The following is a 13966-nucleotide window of genomic DNA, read 5'->3' as shown; positions in this document are numbered from 1 at the left end:
GAGGGTTTACAACAGAAATGCTGTCTATGCCATCAGGAGCTGCACTTAAATCTGGTGATGGATATGCACTGTGATTCAATCTTCTAAGGGAAATGAGTCACTCAGCATGAGGATGGAAAGAGTAGGTGATCGTCAACCAGGCCGCTGGCAAAATATAAGAGAGCACAGGTAGGATAACAACAGAGACAATCTATATTTCTGTATGACAGACAACAGTGAACTCTTTCCCTCATTTTTCCAATAAACAACAGTAATAAAGAGTATATGAAAACATATAGATTCATATAGCTAGGATTTGTAATGTGACTACATAGCTGACTGGCACATAATCAGCTCGCTAAGCACCTCTCATCGTTGAGCAGTGCTTCTTCCCAAGCCCACTGGCTGTCTTAAGTGAATCAAAACCTAATAATAGCCACAGCTTTGATACGAAAATGCATCTATCTGTTTTCCCATGGAAAATGGCTGAAAGGGGTGCTACCTTATAAAGTGGAGAATAAGGGATAAGAGGAGAGGAGGAGTGAGGGTCTAAAAAAGGGAAGACAGCATGTTTAAAGTTGTAGTTATAGTAGATTAAACATAAAAACAGTAGACTGGCAAGACAAGCCATTTTCATTGGTTGTGTTTGGCAATTTTTTTTCTTGTTAGCATTAGTAGTTACGAAGTGTTATGAAGCCTGGATGGGCCTGGAAACCCTCTCGACTGAGTGTCGAACTCTGCTGGAGTAGCTCAGACCTCACAGGTGTTATGTCATAGACATATACACAAGCAAGTGGAGAGAAGAGGGCACAAATATCTGCTTTTAGGAAGTAGAAATGTCACAGCTGACCCTGCTGCCCTGTGTTTGCACAACATCTGTGTCCTGAAAAATCAAGCCCCTGATGTGACATCTCTATCCATGTAAATTAACAGTATCCATACTGTATTTAATGCCTATAGTTTGAAACTCTCTTTATTAATACAAACTACAGACTTGCATCTGCCAACTCATAGTGACACTAGGTGTAGTTTAGATTATTGATCATGTCATGAAAGTCTATTCAATAAATGTTTCACTCCTTCAGTGTGCAGCATATCAGATGATATCAAAAAGCTACTGTGCCAGCAAAGCCAAAGCTCGAGGAAAAGTAAACAGAGGTTCATACTTGAAAGTGATTTAGCATTTCCTTCCTATAACACTGTCAGGCTCACCATGGAAAAGTGAAAAAAGAAAGATAAAACCAGAGATATCGTCTTGTTATATTTGACAAATTCTTCTTCCTTGTCAAAAACTGTTGCCTACATTACCCACTATGCAATGCATGCAGTTGCTTGCCTAACTTCAGTGGGGAGTATGCAAAAGAAAACAATTCTCTGTCAACCAGAGAACTGTGTGAAAAAGGCATCTGAACAACCACGATCATAACTTTCTGGGACCATGGTGAAGAGAGAAGGATCATTACACTCTAGGCGTTCTTTAAAGAAGGAGGCAGTGAGAGGAAGACAGGTAGCTTTGAAGAATATAGCAAATACAATAAGAAATCCTGAGTCAAAAGTGTGCGGCAAGGAGTGTCCCATAAATAACCAACTTAGGCAAAGTCAAAAAAGAAGACAGGTGCTAAAGGGTGAAAGACGTCCTGCCATAAAAGAGGGGTGGAAGACTTGGGAGAGGGCAAGAAGCACTCACAACATGAAGTCCTGCTCCCAGCACGGCTGACTGCCGCGCACAGCAATGGTTGTGCTTTTAACATTCTGCACCTTCAGGGTCACGTATGTGTTAAATTTCTCTGTAAAAAGGAAAATACAAATAGCATTGGTTATGCCACTGTGTGTGTTTAATGCGTTTCAGTCAAAATAAGTAACAAATGGATGATCTCCAAAAGTCACAGGTCATTACTCACCTTGGGGTCCATCAAGCTTGGCTTTCTTCACTGTGAACAAATTTAGAAAACAATCAAGAAATTAGTCGAACTGTGGAAAAAGTGAGTGAAAACATATTTTCAAACATGCTAGCAAGTCTCTGAGATGCCTATGTTGTCAGTGCCAAGTGACTTTACCCTACAGTCCAGTCAAGCCTCTTCCTGTAGCTTTTGTGCATCAAAGTATGGTTGGCTGGTGATTCACAGGAGCTTGGCATTTTAGAGAGAGAGAGGGGTCTATCCTCTTTGGGCAGAATGCCAGGATCTCAATATGAAAGACTGCATCTGTTCATCGGGAGGTGTCAGGGTCTCTGAGTCACTGGGCCAGAAGGACAGTTTGTGCAGGTGACAGTAAAAGGTGATGCCAGGGAGGAGAGCGGCCACATGCCTCGTCCTCTCTGATTGATGTGTGTGTGTGTGTGTGTGTGTGTGTGTGTGTGTGTGTGTGTGTGTGTGTGTGCGTGTGCGTGTTCCTGCATGGTTGTCAACAGGGGGTGGTGGATAAAAGACTATGTAGTGCTGCCTTTTGTCTAACACAATACATGAGGCTCTGCTGAGATGCCACTGCCAGCTCCTCCACACAGGGACCTCTGGAGGTACCAGACTGACTTTTAAAACCACAGTGACGTCAAAAGCCTTTTCATTATTCATTCAATCCTGCGCCCTGCTGATGCCCAGCATCCCCATGTCCAACAGTGAGGTATTAATATTCAGAGCTCTGGTTTTTAATCCCCGCTGATTGCCTCTTTCCATTGATGTTACATTTAAGGAAAGAAATACAGGGAATAAGCACAATTTAAAATCAATCTAATTGGCCCTCAACAACAAGCCATTAAAAATCCTCTGAGCATGTGTGAATAGCTGCAAGAAGACAGACTTTATAATGTATGACCTACAGTCCACATTGAATAAACACAAGAAAAGCCCCAAAATTATGGTTATTATTATAATGCTGACAAAGACGCACATTCTGAGTCGTTTTCATTGTCAGTGACAGCAGAGCAGGCATGATAATCATCGTGGACAAATTTGCTTCTAAAAATAGTATAACCCCAGCAAACCCTTGGGATAATGCTTATCATTTAAATATCACTCTGATTCATGAGGCAGGTGGCGGAGTAAGTGGTGTGGTGGAGCATGTGCTTCTTAGCCAACTTCAAAGTAAAATCCCCTTCCTGATATTTTAGCTGCTGACAAGGCAGTCACGCATAAGGGGTAAGGAAGGTTGATCTTGATGGAGGCACTGAATATACACTTGACAAAGAGACGTTCAAATGAATTATTTCTTTGCTTTAAACAGACAGTAAATGACAGATGCACCCTGGCTGCACCCTTGCCAACACTCTCCTCTCTCAAACACTGTGCTCTTCTCACCATCAGCCAGTCATCGGTCCTCTCTCACTCTCTCCATCACTCGCTCCTACAAGCTCCCCCTGCCATGTGGCAAGTATGCACGTGTGCTCCCTTTCTATCTCTTTCTCTCGTGCTCCATTAATCTCTCTGTGCAGCCGGATGCGGGCAGAGCGAGCTGCATCCCCAACACTAAAAATAACCACTTCAGTGTGACAAGGGTGGGGGGGGGGGTGCTGGAAAGGGGGGTGGGGTACTTACAGCTCACAGGCATAAGACTAAACCACCATCGCTGCAGTTACAGCACAGAGGAAAGAGTGAAAGGGAGTAGGTGTCACATATTTTCTGCAAACCCTGAACAGAAAATGTTGATTCCCTGCCACAGTAATTACAGGATCTCATTTTCTCTTTCTTTGCTTGGGAAAATTTGACTAGTACAGTCACTCATGCCCTGCTGAAGAGAAGCTAAAAGGGCGTTTATTTCCTGAGGTTTTGCAATCAAAAGCTTTCAAAGAGCCCCCACTTCAGAGCAATTATACTGACACCAGGAACAACAACATAAACCTGTAGACAGGAAATGCAGTGGAAAAATTTCTAAAAAAAAAAAAAAAAAAGGCAAAAAAGAGAAATGACTAAATTATACAATTAAGTAAAAAAGAAGACTTATGAAGACTGAGAGGTCTTCATAACTGTCAGTCACAGTCACACATCTGCTGTATACCTGGGGGAATATATTAATAATGTTGATTAGAGTATAAGTGTCATAAAACTACATAAATCTTGTCACATGATTGACTGAATTCTCCTTTCATAAAGACAAGCTAAAGTCCAAGATGAGATGGAAAAAGCAAAGCAATCTACTTTGAGAGAATATAAACACAGTATACAGTATAGCACTGGCATCATTAACCACACAACACAAATGCTATGTTGTATCTATTATATATTTATTTCCTTTTGGTCTTTGCACCTAACTATTTCCAGACTCCCAATAAGCCATGTCATTATTGCAGCAATGCAGCAGCCTGTTTGAAATGCTAAACTGGCTACGGATGGTTTAGTGTTTAATTATATTCATTTCTAATGTTGGACTTTCTGACTGCTTTCACCAAGATTCTTCCCTAATGATCTGAATACATATGTAAATAATCTTAAGTAGATGTTAATGAAAGAAGGTGACACTAATGGGGATGTCTCTCATGGCTCGCTCTGTTATAAAGTTATAACGTATGAACTAGCATCTCTCTACAGGGGGTGACATTGAGAGGAAGGTTGCCACATCTGAATATGCTCATTCAGCTTCTGTGACACAGGATATCATTTCAAAGACTACATCTAACATCATGAGGCATGATGTAGAGTAGAACATGCACACGTCTGGCCAGGCAATGCCACTGCAATATTTGTATCGGCCCAACTCATGGTACCACCATCATCCCCTTTATTACTTCACTCTGCTCTGCTCACAGCCACTGTGAAAAAATATAATATCAATATAAACCTAGCTTCAGGCCTATAACAGTGTGTAGAAACTAATGAGAAAATGCCAGCGGAGGCCTAAAATACCATTGAGGTTGCTATGCCAACAAAGCTTCAGGACATAAAGGAGCCACCAATGAGCCTGAATCTCAATCCTGACATCTGTGCAATCAGCTCTAGGACTGGTGTCAACAACATGCAGTAGCAGCCTCCTCAAAAACACTACATGTCTGCTGCAACCTCTCCCTCAGTCTGAACAAGAAGCTTGAGGGAATCGCTTTTTCATTTTTTTTCAGCCACCGCTCCCGGATAAATCAGGCTCCACATTTATCAAGTGTCAGTGTAATAAATCTGCTCAAACTGGCCCATAATTCTCAGAGTGCATGGTTCAAATGTGTTCTTAGTTCTAGGTTTAGAGGTGATTGAGGAGCTTTTATGAACGGTCACAACTAGGGAGAGACATATCAGTTCATTGAGGATTTTAGAGAGCTGCAAAGAGTTCTGTTCAAACTTGATTAAGAGTTCCCAGGAATTGACAAATGACAGGATAATGATGTCCACACATTTCAGCAGGAATTACCATCATGTAAATCTTTCTTGGATTGGATTAAATAAACTTGTGGTTTGAGAGTCTCTGACAGCTGTGATATCAACAAATTTCAGTCAAAGTCAGTTAGTCAGTTTTTTGAATGTATTAAATCCATGATGACATGGCTTTCTAAATGTTGTAAAAAAACAAAAAACAACAACTTCTTGCTAAGAAGTACTGTAAAACACACAAACAAACAAAAAACCTTTAAATAACTACTCTGAGAGGTAAGGTATTTTTAATCCTAACAAAACATTAAGTACAATTTCATAGACGTACTCTGAGATTCTTGATAAATACTTAAATCTGCTGATGGCTATGAGTATGTGTCAAATGCTTTAAACATTTGGTTCTCAAAGTGGGATCTGTCGATGACAAGGGTTACACAAGCTCCCCGAGATAATAGCATCTAATCCCCTTGACATTTATAAAACCTGTCTGCCCAGACAAAATCATACCTAAGAGCAAAGGTCTCCTAATTAAAAGCAAGTAAGTCTTGGCAAATGGAGGTCTTCAGTCTTGTTTACGAAATCCCCATCCTGACCAGGTGAAACCAGCATAACTTTACATCTTTTATATGACCACAGGTCAACTCTACCTGTTAAGGTCCAGTTATTACAGTGACCAAATGACATTTAAAGGCTTATCATAGAATTGGTGATAAGCTCTTACATGCAAAAAAGACTACTTCTCATTTGGATCCACTTTTTATTTATTGGAAATAATAGATTCTAAACTATATCACAGACTTAACTAAAAAAACACATTACACATACACTACCAACGACTGAAGAAAGATGAAAAGCTGTCATTATACAGCACAATGTTATAAGTCAGGCCTCTTTATACAGTAGCAAACCAATTTGAAAACTAGTTGAGGCATCTTGAATTATTCAAAAGCAGAGCAGGTCATTATAGAGCTCAATCAATGGGAGAAAGATAATTTAAGAATCTTGCCTTCAATCACGTGGTTTAAAGAAACTCTGTAGGCTACTGCACACGCCTTTATTTGCTTGTGCAATAACGCATGAAAACTGAGATGCAACGTCTACACTTGCGATCATTTTTAATCCAAATGCCATCTGCTTCCTGACATGAGACACCCTTCGCTTCTGCTGCACAGGGACACGCTGAGAGTGGATTACATCTTGTTTTACTATGTTTGACAGCGGCTGCCAGAAAGCATACACCTACTCCATAAATCGATAAATACTCCTGTAGCAATGCCAGGTTTTGTAAAATAAATCCAGGCTGTCATGGAAGACAGCAACGGTGAGATACTTCAGGGTGACTGACAGTCAAACACGAAAATAGATTGGAAAGATGAAAAATCGCCAAATGTGATGGGAAGTATTCGCTTCATTGATAGGTTGTGCATTAAACTCCCACTGTAGTGGAAAATTAATAGCGTTTCTGTGTAGAACGGCTGTTGCTACATACTGATGGATGGATCATAATCTTCAGGTAAATCCCTTAACGCCGTGAGGATGCCACTTGGAGCTATTTAAGCTTCTCACACCAGCCGCTGGAGGAAAGAGACAGCAAGTCGTGCCAAGACATAGATTATTAGTTTTTCTCTTACCTCCGACGCACAGCAATGACATTTCTTATATGCGCCTTTAGTACGGGGTCCAGTTTCTTCACCAGCCTTCTTGACGGAGCCAATCTGTGCCGCGGGCAGCCTGGGAGAGACTCGCTGGGCTGGCAGGAGGCGGAGAAGCCCGCCGTCGGTCGCAGAGACGGGGCCTGGCAGGACTCGTTACGCTGCTCAAAAACAAGTCTCTGCACTTTGAGGGTGAACGCCAGAGTCGCAAACCTCTCTGTCTTTTTTTTTATTTTTATATCGTGTGTGTCTAAATTTGAGAGTCCCCCCCCACCCTTACACCTTCTCTCTCAGCTCCTCGCTCCCCAACACACAGCCATCTTGTTCAGCTTCAGCACCACCGCTGCGTGGACAGCTCCTGGCAGTGACGTCAGGGCGGCGGCGGTGTGTATCATTGGGGGGGGTTTCAACATGTTTCTCAAAATTTATCCAGGAAATGCTTCACTGGTATCGTCAAATAATGTCAGATTATCAACATGAAGGTGTCCAGTGTAAAATATTGTGACAGTGTTAACCAGTCTTGCTTTGAAGGAAACAGTAGAACTCCAGAGGAATGCTGACCAGGTGATAATTACTGTGAGCGAGTTAATGGACATTCATCTTCACACACCCCGAGTTTCTGTTATGTAGAGGTATGGTTAGGTATGGATTCCTGTATACAGTGTCTCTTGAACCTCTGCACTGTATGCACAAATTCAACTTGCTATCAAGTACATACACACATGCACAGACATATATGTGAATGTATATATGTAGGTAGAGTTGAGACCATTAGTCATTTAATCAATTCGTTGATCAACTGAAAATCAATTAATTACGCTATTCAGGCAAAAATGTCACAAATTTCATGGTTCCGGGTTCAAAAATGTGAAGATTTGCCATTTGTCTTTGTTTGACATTACAGTTAATTGTAAATCTTTGGGTTTCAGGCTGATGGTCAACTAAACTATTTGATGAGGTCACATTGTGCTTTTGGTAATAGTAATAAAAAAATATAAATAAATAGTAGTAATAAATAGTAATTGGCATTTTTCACTGTTTCCTGACATTTTATAACTCAAATGACTTATCAAGGAAAAATAAACTGATAGATTAGCTTGGAGTGATGATATTCATTAGTTGGAGCCATTAGGTGAGGTGAACACTTGACCGAAAGCAGATGAGCTATTGGTGCCTACATTTACAGAAAACAGAAAAAGAAAAATGTGCAATCTGTCATGAGCTATTCATCTTTGATTCATGGTCTTACTGAGTTACCACTGACACAATCTAGCCATATACAAATGGCCTGATATACCCTTAAACTCTGGTCCAAGATTCAAGTCATCACAACTTCCTCCTGTGTTGCAACAGCTCCCCCTATTGGAACACAACATGCTTTGCATCTTCAGAGTCTTTCCTTTAGGGTCAGTGCACCAAAATCACATTTTACCTTTAGTTTGTGTATATACACATGCAAATTTAATATGATGGCTTTAAATAATAAGGCGTGTGTCAACACAATTTTAAAAAATGCAGCATTGCATACATTCACGTTTTGTTGGAGACATTTTCGGTATCGTTTAATGAACATTTCAAAAAATACAAGTGTACACAAATATATAATATTCTGACAACATGTAAAACTGCCTATCCATCCCACAACCTGCCATTATCAATGTAAATTCAAACATGTATACGTTTAGATTTTATTTTCATCCTTTCCAGTTTTTTCTAAATAACTCTACATACACATTCCCCACCCACCACAGGCCAAATGGCATTTAATGTAAACTGATTATTAGGCTTATTTTATTGGAAGGGTCAGGGGCCTGTAGGAAAATGCTGATACAAAGCTATACAATAGAGTGAGGGTCAATCCAAATTTACTTACAGCAGTTGAGAAGTTAAAATCACATAACATTTAATGAAATGCCTCAACTATAAAAACCCCTGAACACTGCCACACAGAGTTACATTCACAAAAAATCCTGTGCATGAATACACATATTCATAAAGAAGAGGCATGTGGACATGGTCTCTGTGTGGTGTTTTGAAGTGTTTGTACCCTTGCCTTTACTATCCTTGAGATATCCACATGTGCTGTTGAATGGCACTGACTTGACCTTATACCACTGAGCTCGTCAAGTGTCCCTCTGATGCAGGAATGAAAAGGTCTCTGGATGGAGTCTCCTCATAACTTCTCACTGTCAAGGAATTAAAGTGTGCAGACAGAGATAACAGACATGCAATTTAGATATATTATTCAAATCCTGAGAGAAGAGAATTACAAGGATAGTCATGTCTGTCAAAGTCCCAATAATGCTGTGCTACTCTTAATGAAATACAATGTTTTTTTTCTTCTTGCTTCTTTTTCTGCTGACCGGTCATAACTGCAAGGATTACTATAAAAAATAAATATATTGGAGTTGATAATAAACTCTGCTCTACTTGACTGAAAACACACTGAACATGATGGTAAAGTGTAAGCGCTTCCTTAACTTTTAACAATATACAAAGTCTAATATAGCCTTGTATTGTGACAGAGGAAAAGAATGTGGGTGGATATCCAATCCTTTTTTTTGGATAAGCAGTTCTCAAGAAATATAATAAGAGAAATATTTAATGACAGTTGATTAGGGCTGGGGCGAGGCTTCCATGTAGCCGACGTCATCATTACAATGGCACATCACCAAGTTGGCCGTGCCCAGTCAAAGAATGCAAGTTGCAGCTACAAAACCTGCACAGGATCATCTGAAGTATGGGAGTATTTTAGAAAGGGACCCAAGCTCTGCAAATTGGAGCTGGCTTATCGCAGCAGGACATAAGAGCTAAAATAGCTATGCAGGGGCATCTTGGAGCACTTTGTTTAAAGACGCAGCAACAGCAAGACGGCACTGTTTTGTTTAGTTTTTATCCCCCAAGCACGATATATTGGCATTATTAACAGGCTGAACAAGTAATTTATGCACCGCTGCTGTTATGGTAACAAATCGTTATGCTGTGTTGCATCTAACCTTCACCATCTAACCTTTAATGACCATGGATGAGTGAGAAAATGGCTTAAAGTAACATTAAAGTCTGTAAATTATTTCAAATATATTCCTTGCTGATGCATAAATATATTTGCAAGTAATTGTCTTTATTGCATATTACTCCAGTGAGGAAACAAATCCATGTGATACCCTTTTTAAGTTTTAAATCTTCAGTAAAAATACTGATTCTACAGATCAGGCAAAGGGTTGCTTTGACACATATACTGATTAAATTATTCTACAATCACACATTTAAAAGATACAACCCTCTGGTATCCAGATAACGCTGTATTTTAAGAATGATGTGTTCAGAACTGCCTGATGTGTAGCTGGTCGTCCTGTATCAGTGACCAGGAGGTGGTATCAGTGATCAAACACAGGTTAAATCCATATTTAATCTGCTGTGACATATATGGTTTGTGTGTTAAAGAGGTTTCAGTTACCTGTCAAGATGAGAGAGGACCTCGCAAAGCTGGGTGAGCAGAGCACGGTGCTTGTGGGGGTTTCCCTCCAGCACTCCACTGAGACGACTCAGATATGAGTCCAGGTTGCCAAGAGAGGCCGTCTCCCCTGTACCTGTTTGGAAAGAAAACCAGAAGAGTCACAGTTACACGTCATCTCACGGGAAATATGCAATATAAGCACTGATATAGCAGTTCCCAGGATAATCCAGTTCGTATTATAGATATTTAAAAATCAAGCAGATTAATCAGTCAGGAAGGTTAAAATTATCGGTGTGTTTATAATACAAGATAAAACCACATGAGCCCAGCATGAAAATATAACCTGATACTAGGAAATATCATTTAGGATTATTACTATCTGTGTCTTCCCTCTGACTAAATGTAGCCACCTGGCTGCTGACCTGGCAGTGGGACTGATGAGAGGCTGTTGACCAGTGTGTGTTTAATGGCCAACAAATGTTGCTGTAGAGCCTGGGTGCGCTTCTCATCCTGCCCCAGCTCAGCCTCCAGGCGCTCTTTGGCGTTGTACATGTCCTTAATGTGCCGCTGCAACACTGCATTCTGCTCCTCAAACTCAATGTTGGCCTTACGAAGCCGTCGCAACTCAGCCTCTCGAGCTGAAACCAGAAAGAGTTGAGTAAATCAAAGGATATGATGAGAGTACAAGATTCTGTCTCAGATGCTTAATCTTAGATGGAACATATAACCTACAGAGTTAATGTCCTATTTGCCAATAAGGTAAAGGCACAATTCTGTCTTGGCATTAGTGCCCAGTCGTGTTGAACATTTATTTTGGTTTGTAGCTCCTTGGTTACCTTTGTTCTGATCAAGGAACTCCTCTGTGAAGATAGGGATGTCAAATCTGCTTGAGAGGTCAGAAGCCTGAAGGATAAAATCAGATAAAATGGACATTTTAGCTGTGTGCAATCTATATAACAATGACATTGAAGAATATACATTGAGGAAGATATGGATGTGTACCTTTGTTAAAGATGACCCTGAACTAGTACTGATGATGACAGATGGAGTGTCTTCTGAAAGAGAAAAATACACGTCCAATACGGCTCAGACGGAACAAACTACTGGAATAACAAATGTCCTGGTGATATTTTGGTTATTTTAGGGCAGTAACATTGTGAGAGTAGATAACATTGTAACCTTTCTTGATCCTTTTGTCTTGTATTTTAGCGCTGGTGATCTGATAGGCCTCAGTCTGCTGATATTCCTTCAGCTCCTGGGCATACTGCATCTTGTCCCGCTCTGCCTCGTCCAGATAGCGCTGTCAGTACACAAATAATGTAGAAAATATGTGTTGTTTAAAGATTCGAAACTTTTTTTAAAAACATATTTTTGGAAAATTGATCATGTGGTTCATTTTATTATAAAAATATTTTGTCAGCGCACAGATTTAAAAACCATCAAACACAAATTATTATAAACTTCTTCTTAAATCAAATCTACAAGACTTGATTCCTGCAAAATCCTTATGGAAGTGAACAAGAGAAATAATTATGCTCATGATAATAGCAAAACTCAAATACAGCAATATCGCTTGCTATTATATTCTTGACTGGATTTCCATGTGTCATTGTGGCCCAGTAATGAAGCATCATTAATACAGTAGTACATGTGGAAAATTTGAAAAGTTACCTGTTTATCATTTGGGGCTAATCTTGTCCACTCTGCTCCAAGTCTCTTGGTGATTTCTGGAAAAGGTAAGTCAGGGAATCGGGCCCGCATATGTTCCCGCCGTTCATTCAGGAAGCGGACATATCCCGTTACCGGTGCCTTGGGACCATTTGGTAGCACCTTCTTTCTTTTCTTTCCCTTTGGCCAACCTCTCTTCTTAGGCTGCAGAGAGGGGAAACAGCACTGACCAGTCAGTAAAATGCAGCATAATCAAATTGCTTGTTTTGTCCAACCAACACTCTACAACCCAAAGATATGTAACGCAGCATCATATAAGACTAAGAAAAAAAGAAAATATTCATATTTAATTTTTGGCCTCTTTCCTTAAAAAATGACAATTTATTAATCCCATTCTCAAAATGGTTTAATTTTATGTTGACTGACTAACTGATTAACAGTCAGCTGTTTCAGCTCAACTACATAAACTAATACAAACAGTGTTATTTCTACTTTGTGGTCATTTAGGAGACTTTAGTTTGTAGTGCTGTCAAATTGTATTGGGTTATACTAACAGGTATTTTTGCCATTAGTTTTCAATTTTATATATTGACTGGAAGTTTCCATGCAGAGAGAGCATGTGTGTTCAGTCAACCTCTCCTGTATAGACAAAAAAAATCTATCAAAATCCTGATATTCTGTCCCTTCCTGTTAAATTATAACCTTTGTAAAAGTAGAATTTGTACCAGGTTTGTGTAATGGTGTGAATAACTTTTAGTGTACCTAACAATGGCAACTGAGCATGTGATAAAGAGTGAGGTTAAAACTCCTTTAACAAAATGCTCAATGAAATTGGAAACTGGACAAGCTTGTGTGCAAACAAGGAGGCAAATAAAAAATCTATTTGCAAACCCTGACTGTCGTGTTTAGATGTAGCGGTACTCACCTCCTCTGGCGGCTGATCCGCTGAATGTGAGGCTCTGGGCTGCTGGGGTGCATCACTCTGCTCTTGTTTGATCCCCCCCATGATCTCCTCCGTGCAAGTGTGAAAACAGGGCTTTATCCGCTAGGGCTATGTGGTAGGAAGGTGTTTGTGCAGAAAGCCATGTTACAAATTGAAAAAAAAAAAAAAAAAAAAACAAGATACAGGCAATTGTACATTTCAGCATTAATGTCCCCACAGTGCTGCCGCTTCTGATGCTAACCTGCCTGCTAGCAGTTTCAGTGAGGCTAACTGGCCGCACTGTTTTCACACACACACAACGGACACAAAGGTAATCCAAACTGCTCACTCTCCCGAGGGAAAAAAATATACAGTTAAATATGTATTTGTACAGTCAACAATGTTTAATGAGTCGGGACAGTGGCGCTTTTATACAATTGTTTCTACTTTTTAGGATAAACGTTATAATACTCACCCGATAATGAATCCCTTGGCCAAACAGGAAGAGACGCTTGCCTGCCATCTCATTGGTCGGTGCGGAGACTCCTGATTGGCTGACTGGAGAGTCCCTACTAGTGTGCGTGTGCTGATAGTGTATGTACCAGTGAGCTACATAAAAGATGGATCCTCAAAGTTTTCCCTTTTTGCATAGCATTTCTTTAGGGACTGTCATTATTGTAGTGGAATGGAAGTACAAAGTAGCACTTAAGGGAAATACTCAAGCACAATACAAGTACTTACTCAAGTATTTAAGCACAGTACTTGAGTAAATGTGTGTAGTTATTTTCCACAGCTGGCAGTCTTTAATGAGCTAAAACTATATAGTTTTTATACAAGTTATGCACTTTCCTATTGTAATAAAGCGTATATGTTCCCATGCTTGATATGAAACTTGTATAAAGTTAAATCATAAAGCAAGACGCGAGGGTCGTTTCATCAAGCCTAATTTTATTATTAAATTTATTTTTTTATTATTATTTATTATTAAATTTTATTTTGA

At 39.9% G+C, this 13966-nt stretch overlaps 2 protein-coding genes across 6 annotated transcripts in view; both read right to left on the bottom strand.

Moving 5' to 3' along the window:
* Positions 1–7306, bottom strand: part of unc13a (unc-13 homolog A (C. elegans)) — a 47023-nt gene extending 39717 nt beyond the window's left edge. For all 5 annotated transcript variants that reach the window (XM_071487522.1, XM_071487523.1, XM_071487524.1 and 2 more), the window contains exons 1-3: positions 6899–7306; positions 1881–1910; positions 1667–1766 (exon numbers count right to left, since the gene is read on the bottom strand). In XM_071487522.1, the coding sequence (XP_071343623.1) occupies positions 1667–1766; positions 1881–1910; positions 6899–6920 (152 nt within the window). In that variant the 5' untranslated portion in view covers positions 6921–7306. The remainder of the gene's footprint in view (positions 1–1666; positions 1767–1880; positions 1911–6898) is intronic.
* Positions 7307–8454: 1148 nt separating this feature from the next.
* hmg20b (high mobility group 20B) lies at positions 8455–13576 on the bottom strand. Its single transcript, XM_071487521.1, has 9 exons — positions 13442–13576; positions 12970–13095; positions 12048–12248; positions 11556–11676; positions 11379–11431; positions 11213–11279; positions 10799–11014; positions 10377–10509; positions 8455–9105 (listed from the first exon to the last, which is right to left on the bottom strand). The coding sequence occupies exons 2-9, from the start codon at positions 13048–13050 to the stop codon at positions 9093–9095; spliced, it is 885 nt and encodes a 294-aa protein (XP_071343622.1). The 5' UTR covers positions 13051–13095; positions 13442–13576; the 3' UTR covers positions 8455–9092.
* Positions 13577–13966: the final 390 nt, after the last annotated feature.

Source organism: Trachinotus anak, unplaced genomic scaffold, assembly GCF_046630095.1.
Source record: "Trachinotus anak isolate AG129_WGS33_773 ecotype Australia unplaced genomic scaffold, CSIRO_AGI_Tana_v1 ptg000010l, whole genome shotgun sequence".
NCBI lineage: Eukaryota > Metazoa > Chordata > Actinopteri > Carangiformes > Carangidae > Trachinotus > Trachinotus anak.
This window is presented reverse-complemented; position numbering and strand designations above follow the sequence as displayed.